Here is a 25,028-nt window from a genome sequence, read left to right as displayed (position 1 = left end):
ATTTGTGATTGGCCATCTGTGGTTGCTTTTTTGGGGCAGATTTTTGTCATTTATTTTGCTAATTTAATGGCCTGCCTCTTCGAGAATTAAACTTGGTGAATAATTCATCTGTAAAATGCAATTCAAAGCATGTGCTTATTGGAACTGGCAGTTGGAGTTGTGTGTGTGAAGAGCAAGTTAGCAGCATGTAGCAGCAGCTACTGTGAAGTGCAAGCCAAGTGAGGTTAAGTCACTTTCATAAAGTGTGTAGAGTATTTTTGTAGAACTAGAATATCCAGAGGTTTCCCAGTCACGGATCTGGAATGGCCAAACAGCTCCTTATTGAAGAGTTGAGTTTCTGATTTTGACAGTTGCGTTAAGAACATACTGGCTAACTTATCAGAGGTAACTTGAATGCATAATTTTTGGGCTAATTTGTGCAGAGGTGCCATGATACATTGAGTCAGTTGTGTCTAAAAGGTAACAACAGCCGTGACTGTTTGTGAACAGACAGGAGAGGATGATCATAGATGAGCTTTGCTGTCATTGTGTTTTTTGAAACACAAACAGAGACAGAAGTGCAGCTCTACAGTGAAATCAGAAATACTTTATTGATCCTCGAGGGGAAAGTGCTTACATTACAATTCCTCTAATTCAAAGTCATATTTAAGCAGCACAAAAACTTTATATAGACAGACACGAGTTAAAAAATGTCCTAGAAATATAAGCTTAAGTCGAAAAAGTCTAAGCATAAAAAGTAGAATGTGTGTTGTTCTAAGTCTACAGTGTAATAGATAGTAATGGACTTCTATTTGTGTTATTGCACAGATAATTAGCTATTATTATGCATGATGTGTTAACTCAAGAAATGAAGTGACAATGACTTATCCGCTTGCAGGTTTTTACCCATTTTAAATTGCACAAAAATAGAAAATCAATATTTGGTGGTCAGTGTTTGATGTTGTGGCAGGCTGTCACAAATACATCAGTGTATGTAAAACTGATCTGATGCTATATGACTCATTCAAATAGTATCGGACACCTCCATGAATATATTAACCGGTTGAAAGTTTTTGCATGATTAGATCATCCGCCTGAAAAAGAAATATGACCTCTGAGTTGTGAGGTGCTTCAGAATCACTGATCTAAAAATGGAATATAAGAGATAAAAATCAGCAACATGGTCTCGTATTCTTGTTGCTAACTGATGCCAAAGCATGCCATTTTTTCGTATTTAATTCACATTACTTTAATAGTTCTATGCTTTTTCTGTTAAACTCTCATCTGCTTACTTTTCACTCTCACCATTTTGCTATTTTGGTCTCCACTCAAACTCCTTGTTGTTTGCGCTTAGTCACGGCTTTCGTTGTTTGCATGGTCACAAAAACTAATCTGCCTTGTCCTTTTGTTGCATTCAACCATAAATGTGGCAAATAGAAATGAGCTCAGTTGATGAACGAGCAGATTTTTACATCTCTAAACAGTTATGATGGCTAACGCTTTAAGAAGAGCTATTTGTCGAGCCATTTGCAAAGCGATTTATAATAATGTATATTTTATGCAGCTGTATAGTTTACTTTTGCGTTGTTTATTATGGATGAATCTAGTGTTGCAAGCTGGGCTTAATAGGACCAGAAACACTCATCCAGAGATCTTTTATCTCTGTTAAATGTGGGCAGAACACATGGTGCTGATGCAGGCAGTGACAAAGTAATACAGCGTGAATTCAATTAACACTGAGCACAATCAATAGAGCAACATTTTAATGTTGAAACGAGGGTGCAGATATAACAGGATGGAGGATTACCTTTAATTGGATTCACTTCTATACATTATTTTACATTGACAACAGACTGTATATCACAAAATGTTTTCCATATTTGTGACTCCAAAGCCCAATCCATACTGGATCTTAGAAGTTGAAGACATTTTTCAGGGAGTAAAAAATTCTGTTATTGATATATCAAGTTGATATTCCTTTATGCATGTAAATACATGCGATTTGAGGCCATGCTGATACTAATATATCTGTAAGACTCTGACATCCGCTGACCGATATATTAGACGGCCTTTTTTTTTTTTTTTTTTTTTTTTTTAAGCACAGTGTACATTTGGTTAAAGCTAAAAACACAAAGTTACCTCTCAAAGAGTAAAATACTTTAGCAAATATTCTCACGTTTTTATTTAATTTGAAGTCACCTACAAGAAAAGTATGAGGCACACTTTACTATTGAACAGAAGGAATCCAAATGTATTATCCAGGTGAGAATGAGAATTAAAGGATGTGCGTAAAGAGTCCAAACTACGTGGGAGAATATCCTCAGCTCTCTGGTCTATTTTCCTTGATTAGCTAGATCACCATGAGACTGTAGTTCCTTTTGCGTGTTCCTCCTAATGAAGGTTATGCTGTAACTTCCTTCCTGCTTAATAGGCAAACACAGATGATTATCAAATGCTTGCACACGCCACACACAAAGCTTTACATTCCCCCAATTTAACATAAATAATTAATACTTTACAGAGCGTTATTAATGGGGAGTTTATCTTCTAAAGGCTACTTGCTGATAGGTTGGTGCCCTTGCTTTCTGAGCACATGAACGCTTTTTAAACTTGCTGAAAAAAAAAACAGCCTTTGAAGATTCAAAGTCTTCATCCAACACTAGTGGCATGTGCACGGATCTGTCTGTGTGAGATGCACACTACCATTCCAGGAGTTAATTAGATCCTGACTTAGCCCAGCATGCGCACATTTACCCTTGCGTACAAACACATGTTCACTCGCTGCAAATAGACCGTATCCTAACGAGGTCGATGGGGAAGGAGAGTTATTAGACTCACAGGCTGAATAAACTGTTCCCTCTCCTGTGAAAAAAGGCCTTAGGGCCGAACAGACTGAAGGATGGAGACAAACACAGATGGAGAGCTTGATGGACAATTAGAGACAGGCAAGTGCAGACAGACAGATTGTAGGCGGCGAGACACAGACAGCGACAGACAGCGCTTTATGGCTCTTTGCGGCATTAGTTTTCAGTAGGTGAGATGAAGTGTCATTTAGCTGCAGCGAAATGATCCTTTTTCATTTTCTTGTAGAGGACATGGTTATCTAACTGCTCTCAAAGATGCGCTCTGGGTGCATATGTGCAAGTGTGTGGCTGCCGGCTGATTTATGGGATGCAGCCATATAATCCAGAACATGCTCGTAATGTGGGTCTGTATTGTTCGAAGGAGAAAATGTACCTGTGTGCATGTGACATGCTCGTTGCCATCACAGGCGCTATACTGCACAGTTGAATGCATCAGTGCCGAGCTGCCCATCTATCACCGTTATATCACAGACACACACTTATTCACACACACTCAGGGCAATTCATCTTGAAGGGGAGCCACAGCTTGCTCTTTGCCTGCCACGCACACACTGTGTCACTGATACACCATCAAAAGCAAACCTGCTAATGGATACAGACAAAAAGCTACTGGAGTGCGCTAATTAAATATACCTGCTCAAGAGGCAAACTTACACACGTCCTGTTGAGATCTCAAGTTTTTTTTTTTTTTGTTACGTCAGCATGAGTTATAGCACATCGGACATTAACAAACAGTTACCCTTTGCAACCTCTTGCAGGTGGGAATAAAAGACTCCCTTTAACTTTAACAGAACAAAATCTCAAACAGAAAACCAATCCATACTTCTTGCCCTTGATTCTGCAAGGCTACCATAATATTAGCATGCTGTGTAAAAAAAAAAACAAAAAGTGTAGCAAGTGTGTGTGCTGTTTTTGTGCATTTCTGGCTCTGAGTGTACCTGTGTGTAGCAGGTTAGAGAAGGAACAAGTTCTACCCTGCTAATGGGAATTTACAGTTTGCGATACCTTTTTTTTTGTGTATTCATATCCCTCCAACACTGCAACCCATTCTGTCGTCATTTATCAGCCTGTTTCTCATATTTCCTCCCAACTTTCCCGCCATGAATTCACAATCTACTTATCATCGCTCATTCTGTTTTATATTTCTTTTTCCATCCTTCTGTCTTGTTTGATCCAATTTTCTCTCTCTCCTTTTTCTCCGGCTTAATCTTGCGCTCTCTCTGCTTTCACTCGTCTCTTTTTGTTCCCACCTTCTCTGTGTTTGTTAGGATCTATATATATATTTGCTTATTGAAGAGTGGGAATGCAAGACGCCCACTGACAGAAAGCACACAGTCCTTCAGCAACACAAACAAGAAATTCTCGTTTATATGTTCAAGTGATAGCGAGATGAAAAGGAGAATGCACAGACAAAAGGAAATTTAAAAGAAAACTGGAGCAGAAAGGGAGAGAAAGTGAGCAAGTTGTGCCAGGACAGTGATTCAGCATAATATGAATAATGACAAATGAATAATTTCTATTAGTTGTGGTGTACTATCAGCGATAATATATACGAGTAATAATACCAAGATATTAGTCACATATGTCAGTGGCAAAACATTATTTATGAAAAGTGGCGTTCTGCAGCTTTATAACAGAAAATATTCTCCCTGCAATCTGACAGCAGGCCTGAGGAGAGGAGGGAGAGTGGATGAAAGCCGAGGATGAAAAGGCAGAAGCAAAAGACTGCCAAAGTTCTGATAAATTCAGTTGTGTTTGAACTTTGGTCTTATTTGTTTGTTCTTTTAGCCACAATTGTCATGAGTATGTTGCACCCAGCAAATTTGTAGCTTCCTGTGATCAATTAGAGGTTTGACGTTTGTTAAAGGAAACGGTGAAATAATCAGAAAGAAGTCTTTTTTGACCTGCGGCATAACTGTTGCACCCGATGGTAAGGTAATCAGCAGCTGTTAAAGTGTTGTTGTCATCAAAAGAAATCTACAGCTAAAATCCATCTAAAGCTCTAACACGCAAACTTTCCTTTATAGAAACTCTTTCAATCAGATGTTCCATCATCAAGGACATTTAGCCAGCTCCTTTTTAGTAAAGCTTTGCAATATTTTCGAGTCAAAAACCTTACATTGATTTACTGCTGAAACATTTTTCTGAGAATTGACGCCTGGCTACTTCACGGAATTTAAATTTTATTGACCCAACTGTTGAATCTACACGCACACATGTGTTGCTTACAGCTGGTTGATGTTAATATGGTGTTTGACATTGACATTACTTCTACACAGGCACCAATTAGATAACACAAACACACGCACGCGGTTACACACTCGGGTGCAAACACACACTCTCGCACAGACTTGAATCTAATGACTGGTATTTGTGCGGCAGCGTATTGACATAACCCCTGGCTGCAGTGGTCTCTTGTCAAATCATGTAGAACAGAATCCCTGTCTGATGTTCATTTCCTATTCTCTCCCATTGATTATTCATTTATTTCTTGGCAGATTAGCCTCAAAGCTAGCTCTGAGCCAGACAAGCACGGTTATACCAGGAGATGTGTGTCTCTTTCAATGCGTTGTGTATGTATGTGTGGGTGTGTGGGCCACTCTTTTTATATGTTGTGACATATAAAGCAAAAACACATTTAAGCAAAATAGGCCCATGTTTGTGTATAATTAATTGTATAGGCAATAAATGTGTGTGAAATGTAATGATGTGTGTGGGCGGCATCTCCCTATCCTGTCATCTCCTTGAAGTCTTTTAGACATGTTTGATAAATGAGAGAAAAGCTAATTAAGCAACCTTTATGTAAATGTATTCATCAACGTCTGCATTGAGTTTGCATTATTCCGAGGTTTATAAATACATCTCCTCCTCATATGTTTTATAAGCGTCGGAATATGTGAGCAAACAGAAGGAGGATGTGATGCAAAAAAAAAAAAAGAAAGAAAAAAATGTTCTTGTAGGGGATGAAAGTGGAGAAGGAGGGAATTGAATGTGTGCTCCAAATTGATGTTTAATTAACAAGCTTGTTCAAATCATTAGTCTGTCTGTCATCTGTGGTGCCATCAATCACTGGATGTGTAAAAACCTGCCCGGCACACTGGTCCATGAAGGCATCCATCAAAGCACTTAGCCAGTCGGCGTTCTTGCATTAGTCTCACCTCACTGAACTAATGTATTGGTTTGTGTTTGTATTAGATGCAGCACTGACTTAACTAGCAAAGCAGCGAAGCACACATTTTAGTGTTTTTTTTGCTGGTATCAGCCTCATTGTGAAGCCTCCTGGTAGAATAAATTCAGGGGTCTGCAAGCGTGTCTTTAATCTAACATTAAAGACAGCCTTTTGTAGTGAAGTTTAATGTTATTTTTTAGATCTATTACTATTGTGAACATTATGGCAACTACTTCCCACATCATATCCATATTGTTGAGTACGAGGTGCGATCAAAAAGTTCCAAGACTGCATTCATGAACATCAAAAACCACACCTGACTTAAATTGGGCTCCTGTCACTGCCAAAACAGTCTCCTTGTGCAGCGATACTGAGCGCTTAACTCTTGTCCAATACGACTAACACTCACTGGAACAGTCCTGGAACTTTTTGATCGTACCACCTAATTGACAGATTGTACAGAGCTGTTTTACTTGGAGTTAAAAAAAGTCTCTTGCACACATTTAAAGATTCGTTACTGTGAACATTTTGTTAAATTTGTAGTTTTGTCAGTTTCAGTAAACAGTTGAGGTTCATTTGAGGAATTCCTATAATTTTAAAATCGTTTGCCTTCCGAATCACTGTTAATCGCTGATTTGAAGGCGGTCAAAACATCTAAAACTATCTCAGTAAGTGAGATTAGACATTAGTATTACCTTTGCTACTCTGTCAGTTTGATTCTATTTATTTCTGAGCAGCCTTTTGCATTTTGTTAAGGTATTACATCATTATCAACACCTATTTACATCAGTGCCAAGCTTGTGCTGAATAAAAAGGCAAACACTATCTACTTTTATTTATAGGGTGTTTTTAAGTTTTTCTCTGAGCAGGTATCTTGTTATACAAAGGTAGCTCTTTACTCCTGCTTTTAAGGATTTTTATTTTTTTTTTAAAGGGATGTTTTCTGTGCCAGGTTAGATTATTCAGGTGATGTGTCATGCAGTATAAAAGGTATTTGAAGACGCCTCTTTCACAATGAAAATTAAATTTTCCATAACGATGAAATATGCCGTTATAACTTAATCTTCAAAGGTCTCTTTAAAGTACTGGGTCTTGACTTTAAAAGCCTTTTCCTTTTGTCGTTGAGAGGCTTTAAAGTTTACATTTCATGCTGCTATTCAGTTTGTAAAAGCAGGTGTCAGGATCTGCAAACAGAAGATTATCGCAGTTTCAAACAAAACTTTGATCATGAAATCATTTTTTGAACAAAGGTTTTTTTTTTTTTTTCAATCTCTGTGCCGTTTATTAAACCGACCCAAGATGAGTAATGCGTTTGTACAGATCTCGAAGCAGATCACAGCACCCGATCTTCATGCCTATGCAACACGAACAAATAATCAGCCACAAAATATGAAAATGACCTGGAGGCAGATATGGAGATGATTGCCTCCTCATGCAGTTTTTGGCTTGCAGATCTTTTATGAGACATGAAAGTTACTTTTCATCTATACTTCTGCCTCTCAGAGTTTTCAGTGCAAATCCTCCCTTACGAAGCCAAGCTGCCTGTGGTCTCTGGTGTCGTTAACTGTTAACGGAAAGACTGAATTTAATTCAGCAGCTTCTGGATGGAAAATGAAGTAGAGCGTAATGTGTATAAGACAGACAGGGTGTATATCATGTAAACATTTCGCCCATCCATCATCTCTGTCTCTGCCTTCATCCAAACCTGTATCCCTGTTTATCTCTCCCACAATTTCCTCTCATTTTCATGCAAACATCCAAAAAACAAGACAGCACTATAATGAATACTGAGTATTATATTCAGGTATTAAAGCCCCAGTTAAAGCTGTTTTTGTTTCTGCACCTGCATGCATACAGTGTTGAGGCACAGTGCATGGATTTCATTGATGTCACACGCTGTTACTGGCTGCAGACAATGGGCAGACAGAGCCAATAAAAGCAGTATTGTGTTGTACTCTTCACACACTCAGACACACACACCCCTTGCTCCGGTTTCAACACCTGATGCAATCCCAGGAAACAGAGACAGTAGTGTTTTCCCTGTTAGCACGACTCGTAACAGCAACAGTCGTTTAACTGTCTCAAGGCAGGATTGCAGTTTCTTGCGATATGCTGATTAATGATGCATCATGTCATTTCACATCTCATAAGAAGAGCAGAGAGAAATTCTCATTATTGCATGGCACGTTGATCTATGGTTTAAAGTACAATAATTTGTTATGCTGCTCCGAATGAGAATTTGCAGTACTGAATGTGTTGCAGTTGTACCGAAACAGCAGAAAAAAGGTGGTGTTCTGTTGGAAAGAAAAGAAATACAAGTCAGTTTCGTGTTTGGTTAGAAATCTAGTGTACTTGTGTACAGGTGACCTTTACTTACCCTTTGATCACAGTATTTGAAGCATTAATTACAGACAGATCCATTATTGTATGTTGTGATGTCAATCCTATGTTGGAGATTCATTCTCACTAATTAGTGTCTTGTTTATCTTTATATATGGACTATTAGCATAATTAGCTCTGTGATTATGGTAGAACATTAGACGGGGAGCTCAAGGGCCTTGTGTGAAGTAGTGAGACAGCATAGAGGCATGTTGTTCTAATATACACTTTGCTTTTTGCTTTATATGGCATAAATGACCAATTCCCATGATGCCTTCTCTCCTTGTAATATTCCTGGGGTGGAGATAGTACAGTGTATTGCCATTTAAGTAGTTTTTAAACTAAAAGTAACTACAGGCTGCACTGTCCTCTGTTGCACTGGGAATAATGCAGTAGATGATACTCATAATAGGTCGATGGGGCTGAGTGTGCAAACATAGATGTCTGTGTTGACGTGCTTGAATATGTGTGAGATGTAATAAGCCATAAGGCTGTATTCAAAGGAAAGTCATTTTACTTCACAGCAACGTTCATATTAGAAGTTAAAGAGTCCCAGATGAGAAAGCAGACGAGAGTCAATCAAACTTAATGGTCGAACCAATGATACCCGACGAAAGATTAAAATAAACGGACAGCCACAAATTTAACTTCTTAATTCACTGAGCACACAAAGTCAATTGCCTTTTTGTCAGGAAAGCTGCAGTAAAGATTAAAGTTCTTGCATGTCTGTTGCCTTGATGAGTGCAGTCCATTAATAATTCTGTAATGTTGAAAGAGCGTGTTAGCACTAGACTGAAAAACAGTTTTGCTGTCCTCTCTGGTTGGAAGTTTCAAGCTTGTTTCACCAGTGTACTTTGTTGCACCTGGTAGGTACCAAGGTTTTAGATGGTGATTTTTGTCATTTAATTTTCTAATTTGCTTATTTGCTTCCTTAAAAGCCTAGTCAAAAATTAACCTCTAAAACACAATTCACTGTGTGCTCTAACAGGAAGTGGCAGTTGAACCATATTATGCATGTTCTTCTTGCTCCGATTTCCATCTTTACAAAGCAGGCCAATAACTGATTGACAGCGAGAGTTTAGTTGTTGCTGTCTGACCAGTTGATGAAAAGTAGCATCAGTTCATAAATCGTATTTCAGAACACACACCAGTTGTATGCTCCATTCGTTTAATAGCATGTTATCTTCACTTGTTTGTTCACTGAGAGGCTGCAAGTGGAGGCATTCTTTAGCTTGCCAGTTTTGTCCACTTTAAAACCAAAAAGATCCCAAATAGGTCACTTTGTTGTCTTTTTTGCAACAAGCTTCTCCTTGAAAATGGCATATATTGAATGGAAAGTTGGTGGCTGTACAATTTTAGCATATCATCCAACCCTACCTGTACCCACAGCCAACAGTGATGTCACGTAAACATGTCCATCACTGTAGCAACATCGAACACTGAAACACTTAAGGTCACCAAAAATAGAATTCTGAGGGATTAAATTAGTCTTTGAAATCAGACTTGTATGACTGAAACCTTTCGGGAAAAACACAGAAAGATAGAAGTCAAATTGTGAAATTGCAAATGTCAAAGAAAATGTCATTTATTTCGAGGGAAGACATGTCAAGCACAAAAATAAGTTTGTTACAGTTAAAATGAAGCAATACATATGAAATTGTAAGGATTTTTAAAAACAAATCCTCTTCAGATACACTTCAGAGATCATGAGGGCATCTATAAATGGACCAGTGTACTTTCCCACCACCATACTTTACTGTTAGTGCAGCCTGGTTGCAGCTCTTCAAATAGATCCTGCAGTCTGATCCATAGGGATTGAATTTGTACCCATCTGTCTATAATGCCTCTCCAAAAGGTGTTGTCTTATTGTTCATACTTATTTTTTTTCCCACAAATTTAATCCTAGATGTCTTCTTCTTTGCTTATGAATGCTTCCGTCTGTATCATTCTCCCTCATTGTCCTATTTTAAATGGTCTGTGATTGTAGTTGTATCTTTCCGCTACCAATCTGCTGCTGGTCTTTCTGGGTCAGAAAGTCATCCATATTTTTTTAAGATTTCAAAAATGTATCCAGCTGTGGAGGATGGAAAATTGATTCTTTTTGCTGATCCTCTGTGTAAGCAAATGATGATTGGGCTTTACTCTGATCTTGCTTTTCTTGTTTTTCCCTCTTTTGCAACTGTCCTTATTTAACAAGTATCAAGGCAGTTTAGTGTGGATCGTTTGAGTCACTGACCATAAAGTTTACACAAGTACCTCTCACAGAGTAACAACAGGTGTAGTATATCACATTAACAGTGGATTTGTCCCACTAAGTTTGACAAGAGAACTTGTGTAAAAACCTTTAGCGCCCACTTTATTGGGGAACGTTCAGAATTTCTCAGGCCACAAACTGATTTATTGACATTAGGGAAAAAAGATTTGCTTGGAGTTGTCTTAAATGTGTCACTATTATGAGTTTATTATTATTAGTTAATCTAACTTTATATAAAATAACCTTAACTACCATATTGACATTTTTTGGCCATCTTATGTAACAGTTTTAACAAAGCAACCCGTGTATTCATGGGTAAAGCAAGGCACTTGAAGGACAATTGGCTCAAAGTGTTACGCTAACTTTGCACTCCTTATCTCTGTTCTAGAGATGTGAGGAAACTGAGTTTAGTCACGGTCAAATAGCGTGAGGTCTCTGCAACAAAAAGCACATTTATCAAAGCCAGTCTAATATTTCTTTAATTCTGACTGAAGTTAAATGGAGAGAATTAGCTGCCTGGAACGGGGACTTAGCTAACCACATCTCCGTTCAAGGACATTTGCTGTCTGACCTAATTTGCCAACATGTTGGTGTGTGCACACCACTTTGTTTATATCTGTGAAGATAACTTTGACTTTTAGGACAAAGGCAGAAAGACAACGAAACATACTGAAGGGCACCATGCATTGAGAAACTAGTGGTGTTCCTACAATTCTACTTTTTCCACAGTTCTACAGTTTCATTTAGCAGAAGCTTTTATCCAAAGTGACGTACATCTGAGAGTAGATACAACACAAGCAAGGATGTAGTCAGGAGAAAACAACCTGGATAAGTGCCATAAAACAAGTTCAAGTGTGATAATAGGACTTTGGTGCTGGATTTTTAGTCTTGAACCTGTTGATGGAAAATATCCATGTGTGTATCCAGATGAGAGAAATCCTTGGTTTTGAGTTGCAACTACTGAGTTCCAACTCTGATAAACATTGCTGCCTTTCATGTGACATCTCACATCCCCAGTATCAACCAAGAGAACCTGGACCAAACAGTTTTGGACAGCTAATTTCTGTTTTCACATTCAGTCAGATTCCAAAGCAAACATTTAAATGTATGTTTGCAACATTATACATTATCGTTACACGTTAAAGCTGCTGGAAGCTCATGCAAATTGCCACATAGCCACATTATTGGGAAATACATCAGTTTGAAAAATGTCGGAAATTTCTTTTAACCCCATAAAACTACAGCAGCAATATAACGTACCACACAGAGCAGACGTCACATTAAAGAATCTCACACTGAGAAGAAACTGTATGTTTAATAATTAATCAAAGCAGAGCACAATCCACTTATTTCAGCCTGTAGCTTAGATGCTACATTTATGTTATTTTAATAGGTATTCTTTCTAGATTAAAGTACTGGAACACATCCGACATATACATCCATGAAGACTTTGCTCAATCTTACATCTACATCCATGGTATTGGGTGGTGGTTGCCTAGAGATTAGCTACAAGAACAGTCAATCGACTCCCAATTGGATCCATCAAAGCAGTTAGCCAGTTAGTTGGCTGTATTAGCTTCACCTTTCTGCACTTTACTATTGGTTTTTGTTTCCACGAACACAACAGTTGCTCGAGTATAGTTTCGAGTATAGGTTCTCCCTGGGTTTAGCAGCAATAGTCACATTGCTGAGGCTTTTACGAGAACAACCTCAGGGCACAAGAAGACTTTAAAACCTCTAAAAACTTTTGGTTCTCAGCAGTACAGTACATCTTATATTGACTGACACTATTCAAATGTGGTTTACAATCAAAAGATGAAACTGCGAAGATTATTTTCACAGTTTTCTTGTGACTGGCCAAACAATTAAACTTAGATTTGGCACTGAGTTGTGCAAATTTGGACTGTATCCAGAATTTCTGATGCTAATTAGAAAAGCGCTCATCACTCTCAGTGATTACTGAGGTGTGAATGTGTTGTAATTATGAATGTTGAGCAGGTTTTTGGCCAAAAGGTGCCTCCTTTTGTGGATGTATAACAACTTGCTGTTATTTGTTCACTTTGTTTTCAAATGAAAAGCTAAATTAAAGGTAGTGATACACATTACAACAAGTCGGCCTCCTCTGATAAGCAACAAGTTATTTTTTCATGCTTGGTGCAAAGAAATAATTCAATATTTGACCCCCAGTTTCAGTCGTCTGCCCGAGGCGGGAAGCTGTATATGCATTTTTTTCTCAAACATGGTCTTCTGGATCATCACCCAATATTTCCACACACAATCAATATTGTGTTGCCTGAAAGCTGCTTCATGTGCAGTCACAGAATGAATCACCGGTGGTTTTGAATGTGGACTGGCTGGAAGGTGTTGCACTTTGGCTCAGAAGAATGCAGTTTTACTCGGAAATTATGCAGACAGACTTGAGAAACAAGGTACTGCAGCAGAAAAGGAGAAGTTTGATAGCCTTCTGCACAGGATCAAAGCAGAGAACAGAGAAATACTACAAAAACAGGTTGCATCTGACAGACAAACAGTTGTACTTTCTCCTGCAAGCTTTATCCTTTTGTTCTTGTCACACATACACACACGTATGTAGCCGTTACTCTCAGCCTCCTCCTTCCTGAATCCAACGTCGTGATCAGCTGCATGGCCTGGAGACGACGCTGTTAACTCACTCACACTTCAGCACCGTGGCCAACAAGCACACGGATATGCATGCAAAGCAGCCGACAGCCTTCTGTAACCGCGGATTGGATTTCATTGGCGGGACCCCATTAATTCCTTATGGATGCTCATATTGATTCAGGGCGCCTCTGGTCTTGTTAATTCAACTCAGCCCAGATGGGTTTTGATTCAGTTTGCGTTGCCTGAAGGTGACTGCTGCTTTTAAGAAATGTGTGAATAGCGTTGAGTGATGCAGCAGAGAGAGAAGAGGGTCGAAGGAGGGGAATGCGAGGATAGAGTGAGGAGTATATCACAACAGGAAGGATACAGTTAAAGTAAATATAGAGAGGAAGATAATGAATTTTGAATGTTAGGGCTTCCGCTCTTTGAACTTCTTTTGATGAAAAACAGAGAAAATGAATGTTACACTCAATTACTGATTCCCATCTTAATACATCAAGGAGCCTTTATTTTTCATTCTGTTCTTTTTTCATTAGCTCATTATGCTAATAAATCATTACATAAAGCCCTCTCTATAATTTGCAGTCGGGGTTATTTGCATGTTATGTGTGTGTGTGAGAGTCCATGTATGTGTCACAGGAAGACAGGGATTGAGAGTGTGTGTTTGCATACAAGCATGAAAGCCAAATGCAATTAAAGCTGCAAGCAGCGTTGGTCGGGTCCTCGCATCCTTGTGGCTCCGCTATCCTATGCATGCCAATCAGGTAGCGCTGCAACTGAGAGTGTATCTTGGCCTATGGATATGATTAGTGCCAGACTGTGATCACACATGCAAAGTTCGAGGCAGATTGGAGCATGTACAGGCTAGTTAGACAGCACTTCCTGTTTCATGACGAGACATTCAAAATAGCTGCATTCCGCTGGTCGCCATTTCCACTGCCTCGGACATTTGCGGCGTATTTTGATAAGTTTTGATCACCCATGCCTGCTGTACATCCTGGCCAAATTTTAACTCTCTTGGGGTTGCCCTGTTTGAGTTTATAGCTTTTGAATATGTCCAAAAAATGACACAAAAACTGTCCAAAATATGATGCATAATTCAAAATGGCCAACTTCCTGTTGTGTTTTGGACATGGGTGTCAATTACAGTTTTGTGCGACTTGATGAGTTACCTGTGTGTACCAAATTTCATAAGTCTCAGTCAAACGTACTGGTTGTAATAAACGTTTGAAATTTCCCAGGGTGCGCTATTGAGCCATTTTGGCACCCTAAAATATAAAGTTTTTCATCAGTCCTGATGTGTGTGCAGATTTTCATGCATTTTTGAGTATGTTTAGGGCGTCAAAATGTGTTTTTTTCGTCTGACGTAGAGAGTAGAATAATAAGTTCTTTGCATTCCAGTAGGTGCTTGGACCCTAAATATTGATCTCTTCTTCATGAACCTAAATATGAATGAACTAGAAAACAACAAAACACAATAGAGAAAGTCAAAATGGAATTAAAATTTTAATGAATTGAACATTGTATGGCCTGTATAATTTAAAAAGTATATAATATAACTGACCTAAATCATCTTCCACACATGGTCACTTGAGCAGAGTCAGAAAGAGGATGGCGTGTCTTTTGTCCTCTCCAAACACTCTCCTGCTTTCCCTTATACACAGAAATGCTATTATCAGTGGTTCAGAAGATGTAAAGAAGGAACATGTTGTTCTTTCTTCTGTAACTTTGCTACCAGAGCGAGAATGGACTGAGAGGAGTTATTTGTCATTGTCAGCCTGAGTGCCTCATTGCCTGTCTGCTGGTCAGCCTGTCTCGCATGAAGTTTTCATCTCTTTTTCTTTCCCTTTACTGCCTTGAAGTGTTTCCTCACCTAGCTCCACTTTTTTTGTTTACTTCTTCCCTGTGTCTTTGTTTCATCTCTGCTCACCCCTCCCTGAGCCAAACTTTCATCTGCTCTCTTTTGTCACATCTTTCCTCTCTGTAAAGCATGTTTATTTTTTTTTCTGTCACTGCTTAGCTGGGCTGTCTGCGATCCTGGATGGAGTTTCCAACTTTGATTGTGACTCAAATTCAAAACGCCTTCCATGGCAACAATTTACTACACTGTGTTTTTTTTCTCTTCCTAACAACTTTGTCTTGTTCCTCTTTCAGGTTTGGAAAAAGTTGGCCGTGATTCCAGCTATGAACAGGAGGGGAAGGTTCAGTTTGTGATGGATGCCGTTTATGCTATGGCCCACGCTCTGCACCGGATGCACCGCGAGCTCTGCTACGGATACCCAGGACTCTGCCCACGGATGGCCAACATTGACGGCAAAGAGCTGCTGAGCCACATTCGTGCTGTCAGCTTCAATGGTGAGTCTTAACCTTCACTGTAAAAAAAAATTGCACTTTTAACTTTGTTTTTACAACAATTTTCTGTTATTTTACAGATTTCCACCGTTTACAGATACTAACTATAGATAATAATTAGTAAAAATCCCAGAAAAAAGTATTAATTCACGTGTTAAAACTGTAAATCATGTTGACGTCTGTATTTTTATTTATAGCATTTTGATCTTTTACAATGTTTGACTATAAAATGACACTATTTTAAATCTATTAAAACAGCAACAAATACTGTTATTTTACAGATGCTTGCTGTTATTGGAAAGATTAGTGTATTGAAGATTGAAAAATGGTAAATATATATATTTATAAAATAAGTTTCTTTCTATTTCCCCAATGATTTTGTTAAATTACAGGTAAAATCCAGTGAAATCAAGTAGTGTCAGTTTTAAAACGGCCAAAGCGATACATAATGGCCGGATCAAACATTTTATTTTTACAGATAGTAATTGATTCTTTTACAACATGTAATACATACAGTAAAATTAAATAATTTTACTGTATTTAAATTTGCTACAAATATTATTATTATACAGATGTTTGCCATTATTTTCATAGTTTTTACAGTTTTCAATTTTACAATATATCACAAATTTTTTGAACGTGTTTTTTGACACTTTGATGTCAGAATTTCTATTATTATTATTATTATTATTATTAATAATAATAATAATAATAATAATAATAATAATAATAATAATAATAATAATAATAATAATAATGTTCTTGTACATGTAGAGTCCAGCACATTGGTCTCTCTCCACAGATGGAGGATAAATTCCATATACCTACAAATACATTAAGTTTAAATGTAAAGAATTTGCATGCATATTCGTTTAAATGAATTTACACAAAGTAAACCTGGCATCTTACGAAGCAGAATTCACTGTCAAATCCCTAATATTCACCTAGCCTTTTAAATTTCCTTGTCAAGCTTCATGTTTTCACTTCTTTCCAGTATCTTACTGATGCTATCAGCCTTTCTAGACAGATCAAAATTAAAGGAAATGAAAGAAATTAAACCGCGGTAATTTAATCTAACGGCAGGACTCCAAATTAAAATTTCTCTGAGCTGCCCCCTCTGTTTTGTGGCATAATGTAAGAAAGATTGTGAATTATTAAATCCCTTTACAATCAGATATGAGTGTATTTCTGATGAAATAAAGAGAAAGAGGGCCCTGTATAGATAAAGATCAGCACCGTTTAATGTAGAGCTAAGTGCCAAACTCAAATAGATCATGGACCTTCTTTTACTGTCATGGCACCGCTATTATGGAATGACCTGCCTGAGAATCTCTTGCAAACTTAGTATCTTCTTCACAATCGCTTCTGAAGACTTGCTTTTATCATCAGGCTTTCTTATAATCTCTGTTGTCTTTTTTATGTGTTTAACCCTATAACCTCAAGCAGTTTCTTGGCGTTTTTTTGCTCCTGTCACATTGTTTCCCTCTGTGGACCTCTACGGAAGCTGCAGAGAGAACTCACAATGGCTTTTGTGAAAATTATTATGCCTTAAATCATCAGATGTTGGGATAATATGGTACTATGATCTTTTCCAGGGCTGACACCGATGCCGATTCTTGGGAATCAGCAAAGGCCGATATTTGTAGCTGATACGCATTACATGTACCAATTTAACAGCATGTGATAGCAGAGAACCTGTCATTCATAATTAAACTTCTTCATTCATACAGGTGGCTGTACCTGAATATGTAAAATAGAAATAGGACTCATTAAATTGAGACACTTTTCTCTGTTTATGTGGGATCAACTGAGATTCATCAGTTTGTTTCCTGGACTTGCGTCTGCTGTTCTTCTCTATTTTCTGTCACTTTTATTGTCCAATAAGGTCCAGATCTTAAATCATTATTAACTCTAGTTTTCTAGACTCTGTTGCAGGGTAATTTTTGGCTCCCTTCTAACTTACCCTTAGCATAGCCTTAGCCATTGTGAGAGAAGCTAATTTCCTGATTTGTGACAATGGCTTGTGTGTCTTGTTCAGTTTTTGCTGCTTGAGAGACATTTCTGAGACCACAGAGTGACGAAAGGCAGAGAAGACACTGCACCAGACCTAAAGTAGAGCATCTGATTTATCAGTAATCAGTCTATTATGGATGGATGGATGGATGGATGGATGGATGGATGGATGGATGGATGGATGGATGGATGGATGGATGGATGGATGGATGGATGGATGGATGGATGGATGGATGGATGGATGGATGGATGGATGGATGGATGGATGGATGGATGGATGGATGGATGGATGGATGGATGGATAGATAGATAGATAGATAGATAGATAGATAGATAGATAGATAGATAGATAGATAGATAGATAGATAGATAGATAGATAGATAGATAGATAGATAGATAGATAGATAGATAGATAGATAGGTGTTCAAGTCAGTAGTCAGATTTAAAATTCTGAGTTGTTCCTGCAGCGTAAATGAAAAGAAGGGATTAATCAGAGTCTATATATTTTTTAAGACAATGCATTCCTGTTGTTGTTTATTCTCCTTGACTTAGTCAAGACTTATCACACAACACATCATGTTGCATTTCACCTTAAAATTAAGCTTTCAGCTTTCCTCAAACACATTATATGTGCTTCTCTCTCTCTCGCTCTCTCTCTCTCTCTGCACGACTTCCTCGACTGTTGACAAATTTTAAGTGGGTGAAAAACATTTGCTCATTTCCAAGTAGTATCAGGCACCTCATTTGAATATTCTCTTATTAATCTCCTTTTCCCCCCGTTGATGCGCCTGTACCTGCTTTTCTGTCAGCCTTTTCATTTCCTGTGTTCCTGTGTCCGGTATTGTGCGGAATACATAATAGCTGATGAGCTAGAGAGATGGATGGCAAAGAAATACAGATACAGAAAAAGAGGGTCATATTGCAAGGATTACAGGAATGCTTGTCTGATTTAGAGGTGAGATTAAAATTTCATGAATATCTGGGAGTGGGAGCGAAATGTGTATCGCCGCTGTTTGTTGTTTCCGGTGTTATCTCGTGTCTGTCATTGCTAGAAGTGTCAGAAACCAATTCGCAGGCGAGGCACTGACTGCTCTTTCATACAGCAACGGCAGGTTTATGCTCTGGGGTGTTTCTCGGTTATTGCTGGGCCTGGAGGGGAGAGAAATCGTCCCATAACCACAAGGTCGCAAACTTTATCCCCAAATGAATCACTCGAATCCCGAAAGTTGTCCCACACCGAATGAGCAGCGAGTAACCCCGGTATTTAGAGAGAGAGAGTGCAAAACTAGATTAGATAGAGCTGGAATGATATGGGAATATGAGGTTGATGTCAACGCTGTTTCATAAGCTGGTGGCGAATTTAGATGGTGTCATTAAACGGCTGGATCAATATGATAAGTGATTTTCTAATGGCACGCTCAGATTTAATATCGTCTGAGGCTGTTTTCAGGAGCCTTAACCTGGATACTTTCTCTGTTTTTTTGTCATTAAATGTTAAAATCGCTGGCTGTGTTTGTTCGAGGTGCAGAAGAAGAGCCATTCCTGGGTGATTGTTGTAGTTACTCTTATCAGGTTTGTTCTCACCGGACGCAATCCTACAAGACGTAAAGCTTTTAAGCCGGCTGTTTGGTGTGTGCTGAAGTGCGCCTGGGTATATTTGTGTTTTCCAATTAAAAGTAGTTTTCTTATTGATCTGTTTAGGGTCGACATGACTGTGATAACACGAGAGAGGAAAAGGGGGCAAAGATCGAGAGGAGCTCTGTTGCACAAGGGAGAAGGGGAAGGATAAGTTAAAGTTGCTGGAGCATGGATTCCTGTTTTCTCTCTGCTCTCTTCAGATCCATACCGAGTCACCTTTTCGAGCAGCTGCATGAGAAGTTAGAGAGAGGGGATAATTTCGAGTTGTCAGGGCAGCGATTGTTCTCCTGTTGGGGATGTGACTTGCAAATTCAAACTTAATGGGTAAGAGTAGCAGAAAAGGAAATAAAGGTGAAGAGAAACAAGATTAGGAAGAAGGAAACAGCGCTAATTAGGATCTCTTGGATCTATGAGGTGGACTTTCCCTTAAACAAAATGAGTTAGACTCCCTATTGATGAAGGTTTTTTGTTCAAGCTCAAAAACTCTGATCAGTCATTAAAATGTGGGCTTTTATTTTGATAGGGTAGCCATCTTTGTTAAACAGATTTAATGCTCCCTGACAGCAAAACAGATCCACCAAGCAGACATATTTTTTAGCTTTAATATGGCAGTTTTCAGTAGAAAACAGTACATTAGATATTTACTACATTTTTATTCTTTGTTATTGAGATTTCTCCAGAAACATCAAATATTTAATAGAAGACTTCACCTTAAATCTCCTGCTTTTAGTACCTAAAAATCCCTCCACAGACACGTGAACACCACACAGACTGGTGCATTGCAGAGCAGCTGAGGTGAACAATAAGGAATCTGACCCTGGAGCAGCAATGACACGGTCCAGCTTATATTTGTTGGTGAATTTATTGGCTTGTCCATTCAATCACACACACATTCATGCATATAAAAATCATGCAGACAGACGCATACCAATGCACCAAAGCTATTGTGAATAATGGAATCCAGAACTCTAACAAATTGTGTGCAAAAAATAGAAAATTCACGCCAGCAATAAGCAAATAATTGTTATTCAAGGTGTATTTTGAAGTGTTTCCTGAAACTTATAAGTATTTTATCTTTCATGTATTAAGTGGTTGTGTTATCTGAAAAGTCAAACCATAACTTCAGCCTTGAATTAGATTTTTTTTAGTCTTAGCTGCTCATTTGCATATAGAGCAGGAAAGTGAGATTCCATCACAAGTGGCCACTCAGGACAAATCTGGAGACGCCTTCTGATGCCAGGTGTGACCCGACACACGTGGAGTGTCCATATTTTAAGATCTGATGTGAACGGACACCTAGATGGATTACAGTGGCACATTTATGTACTAACATTGCTTTTTTTCTGTCGTAAAAATGATGTTCTGCTTGTGCTCTCCATCTTACTGAGCAGTTTAGAGTGATTTAGTCTGGATATGACTGGTGAGCTGGTGTTTCTCAGTCAAAAATCCCAATAACGTTATTTAATAAATACCTTTTTTGCTTGCTTTCTTTTACTTGAGTCCTAGATTAGCGTTACAGTACATATTTGGGTACATATAGTAGTGCAGTGTTCTGTTAATACAGATAGAGGCACATAGTAGAAACCATACTCTAGCAGTAACAACCCATTGCAAAACTTCAACAAAACCGTCTAAACTTTTCAAAAGACTAGTGCCTGTATGGTGTTTTGAATAACATTTATAGAGCTGTACCATAATGGCAGTCAGTAAAAATCACTTTGACTTCAATATTTATATTGAGGAAATACACTCTAAGATACTTCAAGTTAACTTTAACCCATGAGCTACATGTTCTCATACACTTTTCTTTGTTTTTTTTCTCAACTGATCTGAAAAATAAATCACTTAATTACCTTTACAGTAGTGGAGTGTGGAAAAAATATGCCTAATAAGGGTTTATTTTTATTGAATCAAGAAATGTTCTGTATTGAGAATTTATTCTGAATGGACTTGCGGCAAAAAAAAATAAAAGAAAATTGAAACAAATTCAGTCATGAGGCTGCCATAGATTCCCACCTCTATTGCTAAAAGGAGAGAAACAAGGTATTTTGGGCCTTTATGTGGGCGTATGCATGTTTTGCCATGCAAGGAAGCTCATTGTGGTCTTATCGCTGCCAGGGTATATCTCCTGTCGAGAGACAAGATGGACAATCCCATGGCAGCAGACTTGCAGTAATTAGAGGGGCTTGACTTTGACATGTTGAACTCTGTACCTGACTGAGCAAACCCTAGAGGGGGGAGAGAGGAAAAAAAACATGGCAGGATTGTGGTGATGAGAGGAGGAGACTCACCAGCTGGGGGTGAGGAAGCCCATTCACCTGTTCAGAATGACCTCAGAGGGAAAGCGAGGAGGACTGTAGTGGTGGAGGAAGTGGCTTTGAGATGATGAGCTTGACCAGGCATTAATGATCCTGGAGGCAGCAAAGGAGAGTTAGAAGGTTGGAGGGAGGAGAGAGTCTACCTGGGCACAGTGACCTTGGAGGAGAGAGCATATGGATGAGACGAGGGAGGGATGCAAGAGAATCAGAGAAAAAAAATAAAGATGGACAGCTGGCTTAGAGGGTGTGAAAGCCTGTTGGCAGGGGAGGCAAAAGGCAATGAGAAAAGGGTAGAGAGATAAAAGAAAGATGAACTTTGATGCAATAACAGCTCTGGACAGAAGGCACGAGAGGGAGAAGAAAGACTCGTTTACAGTCCATCCATTTGGCAAGGAAAGAAAAATGGAGAGAAACCCACAGTCTGGGAAGAGTAAAAAAAAAGTGACGGCATGTAATACTTCAAGAGCTGAGTAAAATGACCTTCAATAGAAAGTAAAGATGGAGACAGTGAGAGAATGTGCTGACTGGGATTTATCAAAGTTTACTGGGACTTGATGACCTCGACAGAACAAGAAAACAACAAGGATGAATTTCATGTTATATAGAACATAACATTAGAAGAAAGATAGCAGAGAGAAAGACTCTACTAACTTTTAGTGTGAGAAAGATAAGGGACTGACAAATAGAAAAATGAGTGATAATAAAGGTTTAGAAGCTCGGGTCATGGCAGCCGTAGGAAAGAGAGGATGGAACAATGTCTTGGTTTCAGATTCAAACTTCATGTAAGATGCGAGGTCTGACACGTGATAAACGTTAGCCTCAAAAATGGTCCGACTTTTGAAAACTGTTTTTTTTCCATCAACCTCAAGTATTCTTTTTCTTTATTTTCAGCTTAAGCAGGATAAGCAAATGCTGCTTGAATTGTGGATGATAAAACCAATGCCCAAGGACTTTACAAACTGCTAAAAGTCTGCTAAAAATTTACCTTGATGTTACTTGAAAATGTTATCATGTTGAAAAAAAAAACACAATACATATGTATCGTGCCTGACTAGAAGTTATAGTAGCAGTTTTTTTGTTTGTTTGTTTGTTTGTTTGTTTGTTTTTAATCAAAATGGAGCAAAACAGATGCCAGTACAACAGGTTGAAAGTGATTGTTGGCTTGCGTTAGTAGATACTAGGGCAGCACAATATGTTGTTTTTATCACCATGTGGGTCAGTATGTAATTGTGGGACTTTTTGTATCATAGTTGACATTTTTGCTGTTTTCAGGCCTAAAATCAACATGTCCGAATATAACCAAACACCACATGACATTTTTACAGAAAGATTCTTCTCAAATATTATATATACCACTGAGTAAAATAGAAATTAAAAGTTATTTATAAAGATATTGTAGTAAACCTGTTGACTACTTTATATTAAATAAGTCAGAAAGCCTTGGAGTCTGGCCAGTCTTTTCTTCAGGAGGAAATGACATCATGTGGAGCAGGTCATGTGATCTGGAATTAACACACTTCCTGGAGAGGTGTTTTTGTAATGGGGAACTTAGTTAAAAATTATTTCTCAGACACAGATATAATTTGTTATATTCTGTATAAAATTCGATATATTGCCAAAAAAGAAACATCTGTCATGATTATCTCAACTTAATAAAAAGAACACAATCAAAACAATTTTTGAATAAGCTCATTTTATTATTGTTTAGCTAATTAGAAGGTGGTTGTTTTTGAATTCTGATGGTTATTTAGTTGACATTTTAGTGATATCCAGTCATTTTTTTTATGAATAAATGATTGTTTCCATAATAAATAATTATAGAATTTGTAAAGACATGATCTTGCATGAATGTATGCAAGATATATCCCATGGACTTCAAAAGTCCCTCAATTATATATTGACCCATGTATTGTTTAGTATTATGTCCATATGTCAATCTATTTATAGATATTATATATTGTAGAGATTTCCATTTTATTTATGTATAGAAATATTCTTCACTGAACAGTAAAAATCCTCAAAAATACAATGAAGGCTTTAAAAATACTTGTAATTATAGAAAATCCAATACCAGGAGAACATGATTTCTTTTTGGTGATTAAATGAGAACCTTGATAATGACTGTAATGTCTGCGTGTTTAGAAACTGATTTTTAGTCAATTAAAAAAAATGCTTGCTAATGTCTGAAAGTCAGAGCAGCAATTACACAATGTGTCTATAAATGCATGAAAAGATCTGCTATAATACGACTTCCGATTATTATTGGCTGATCTAGTTTTATGGTGTGTTTCTGTTCCTGGTTTTTCAAAGTAGTTTATCTTGCAATTCCTGTGTGTAGATACAATCACTTAGTTATGGAGAAACTGTATTGTTACTGTATTTTCTGGACTCCTAATGATGAGTTCATGGAAAACAACTAGCATAGCTCATTAAGACGATCCTAATGTCACCCGACCAGATACTTCTAAGACTTATGAGGTATCTGCCTGTTTATTCTGTCTACCAACAGAAACGCAGCATCAACACTTACTAGGTTTGAGGTAGTTTTTTAGTGTCTTCTGTACCGGAGAGTGGATTTTTAATTTTAGAGTGAGCCAGGCTGATTCCCTGTTAAATGATATTTATGCTGAGCTGATTGTCTAATTTTGGCTTTACACCTTCTCATAAATGCTTGCACTGAAAGCAACATTTAGGGTATTTCCCAATGTTACAATAACCCAATTACAAGGCAATATGCAGCCTGAAACATTGCAGTGGGGGATATTCTAATAACCTAGTATTCCAGGCAGGTCTTTGGTCTCGTTCCGCCACACAGAAACAAATCTAACTCCTTGGATTCACACAGAATCTCCTTCTTAATACCTGCTGGCCATATAAGTGGGCCGCAGGTAGTAAGTAGATTATTGACATGAGGTAGTAACACAGGAGGCAGTAAGTAGGAGATTATTGACATGATTTGCGACCTTGTACAGGTAGCATCCTTGAGAGTGGACACCTCACAAGAAGCTCTTCATATTACTGGCTGGTTGAGAGAATAAGCATCAGGAGTCTAATCGCAGGAAGCGAGGACATATCCTGGTAATATACTGACACAGCCTGACAGTCAGAGTTTATATGTAGTCCATATTCCTCCATGGAGTGTTTTCTATTACTCTTGTCTCCTTGTCATTATCTTCTCAGCGTTCTATATTACCTCTCGCCGCTGCAACGGGTTAATTTCAGCAAGGTGCTCTTCGTGTGAATATAATTTTAGATAAGTAAACAGAGTAAGAATAGGCTGATATAAAAGCAATCAGTCAGAAAGCCAAATTGAATACAGAAGACAGGCAGGCATGTATTGGCACAGACACAAAAACAACCTAGAATCGGGACTGAGACGAGTTTGAGGAAATGAGAAACAGGAATAATAATTTGTTGTTGCATGTCCCAAGACGCCACT

At 38.1% G+C, this 25,028-nt stretch overlaps 1 protein-coding gene across 5 annotated transcripts in view; it reads left to right on the top strand.

Moving 5' to 3' along the window:
• grm8a (glutamate receptor, metabotropic 8a) overlaps window positions 1-25,028 on the top strand; it is a 379,646-nt gene that overhangs the window by 222,513 nt on the left and 132,105 nt on the right. For all 5 annotated transcript variants that reach the window (XM_055006586.1, XM_055006582.1, XM_055006583.1 and 2 more), the window contains one exon: window positions 15,422-15,622. In XM_055006586.1, coding sequence (XP_054862561.1) covers window positions 15,422-15,622 — 201 coding nt within the window. The remainder of the gene's footprint in view (window positions 1-15,421; window positions 15,623-25,028) is intronic.

Source organism: Amphiprion ocellaris, chromosome 21, assembly GCF_022539595.1.
Source record: "Amphiprion ocellaris isolate individual 3 ecotype Okinawa chromosome 21, ASM2253959v1, whole genome shotgun sequence".
NCBI lineage: Eukaryota > Metazoa > Chordata > Actinopteri > Pomacentridae > Amphiprion > Amphiprion ocellaris.
Note: the sequence above shows the minus strand (reverse complement) of the source record. Positions and strands in the feature narration are given on the sequence as shown.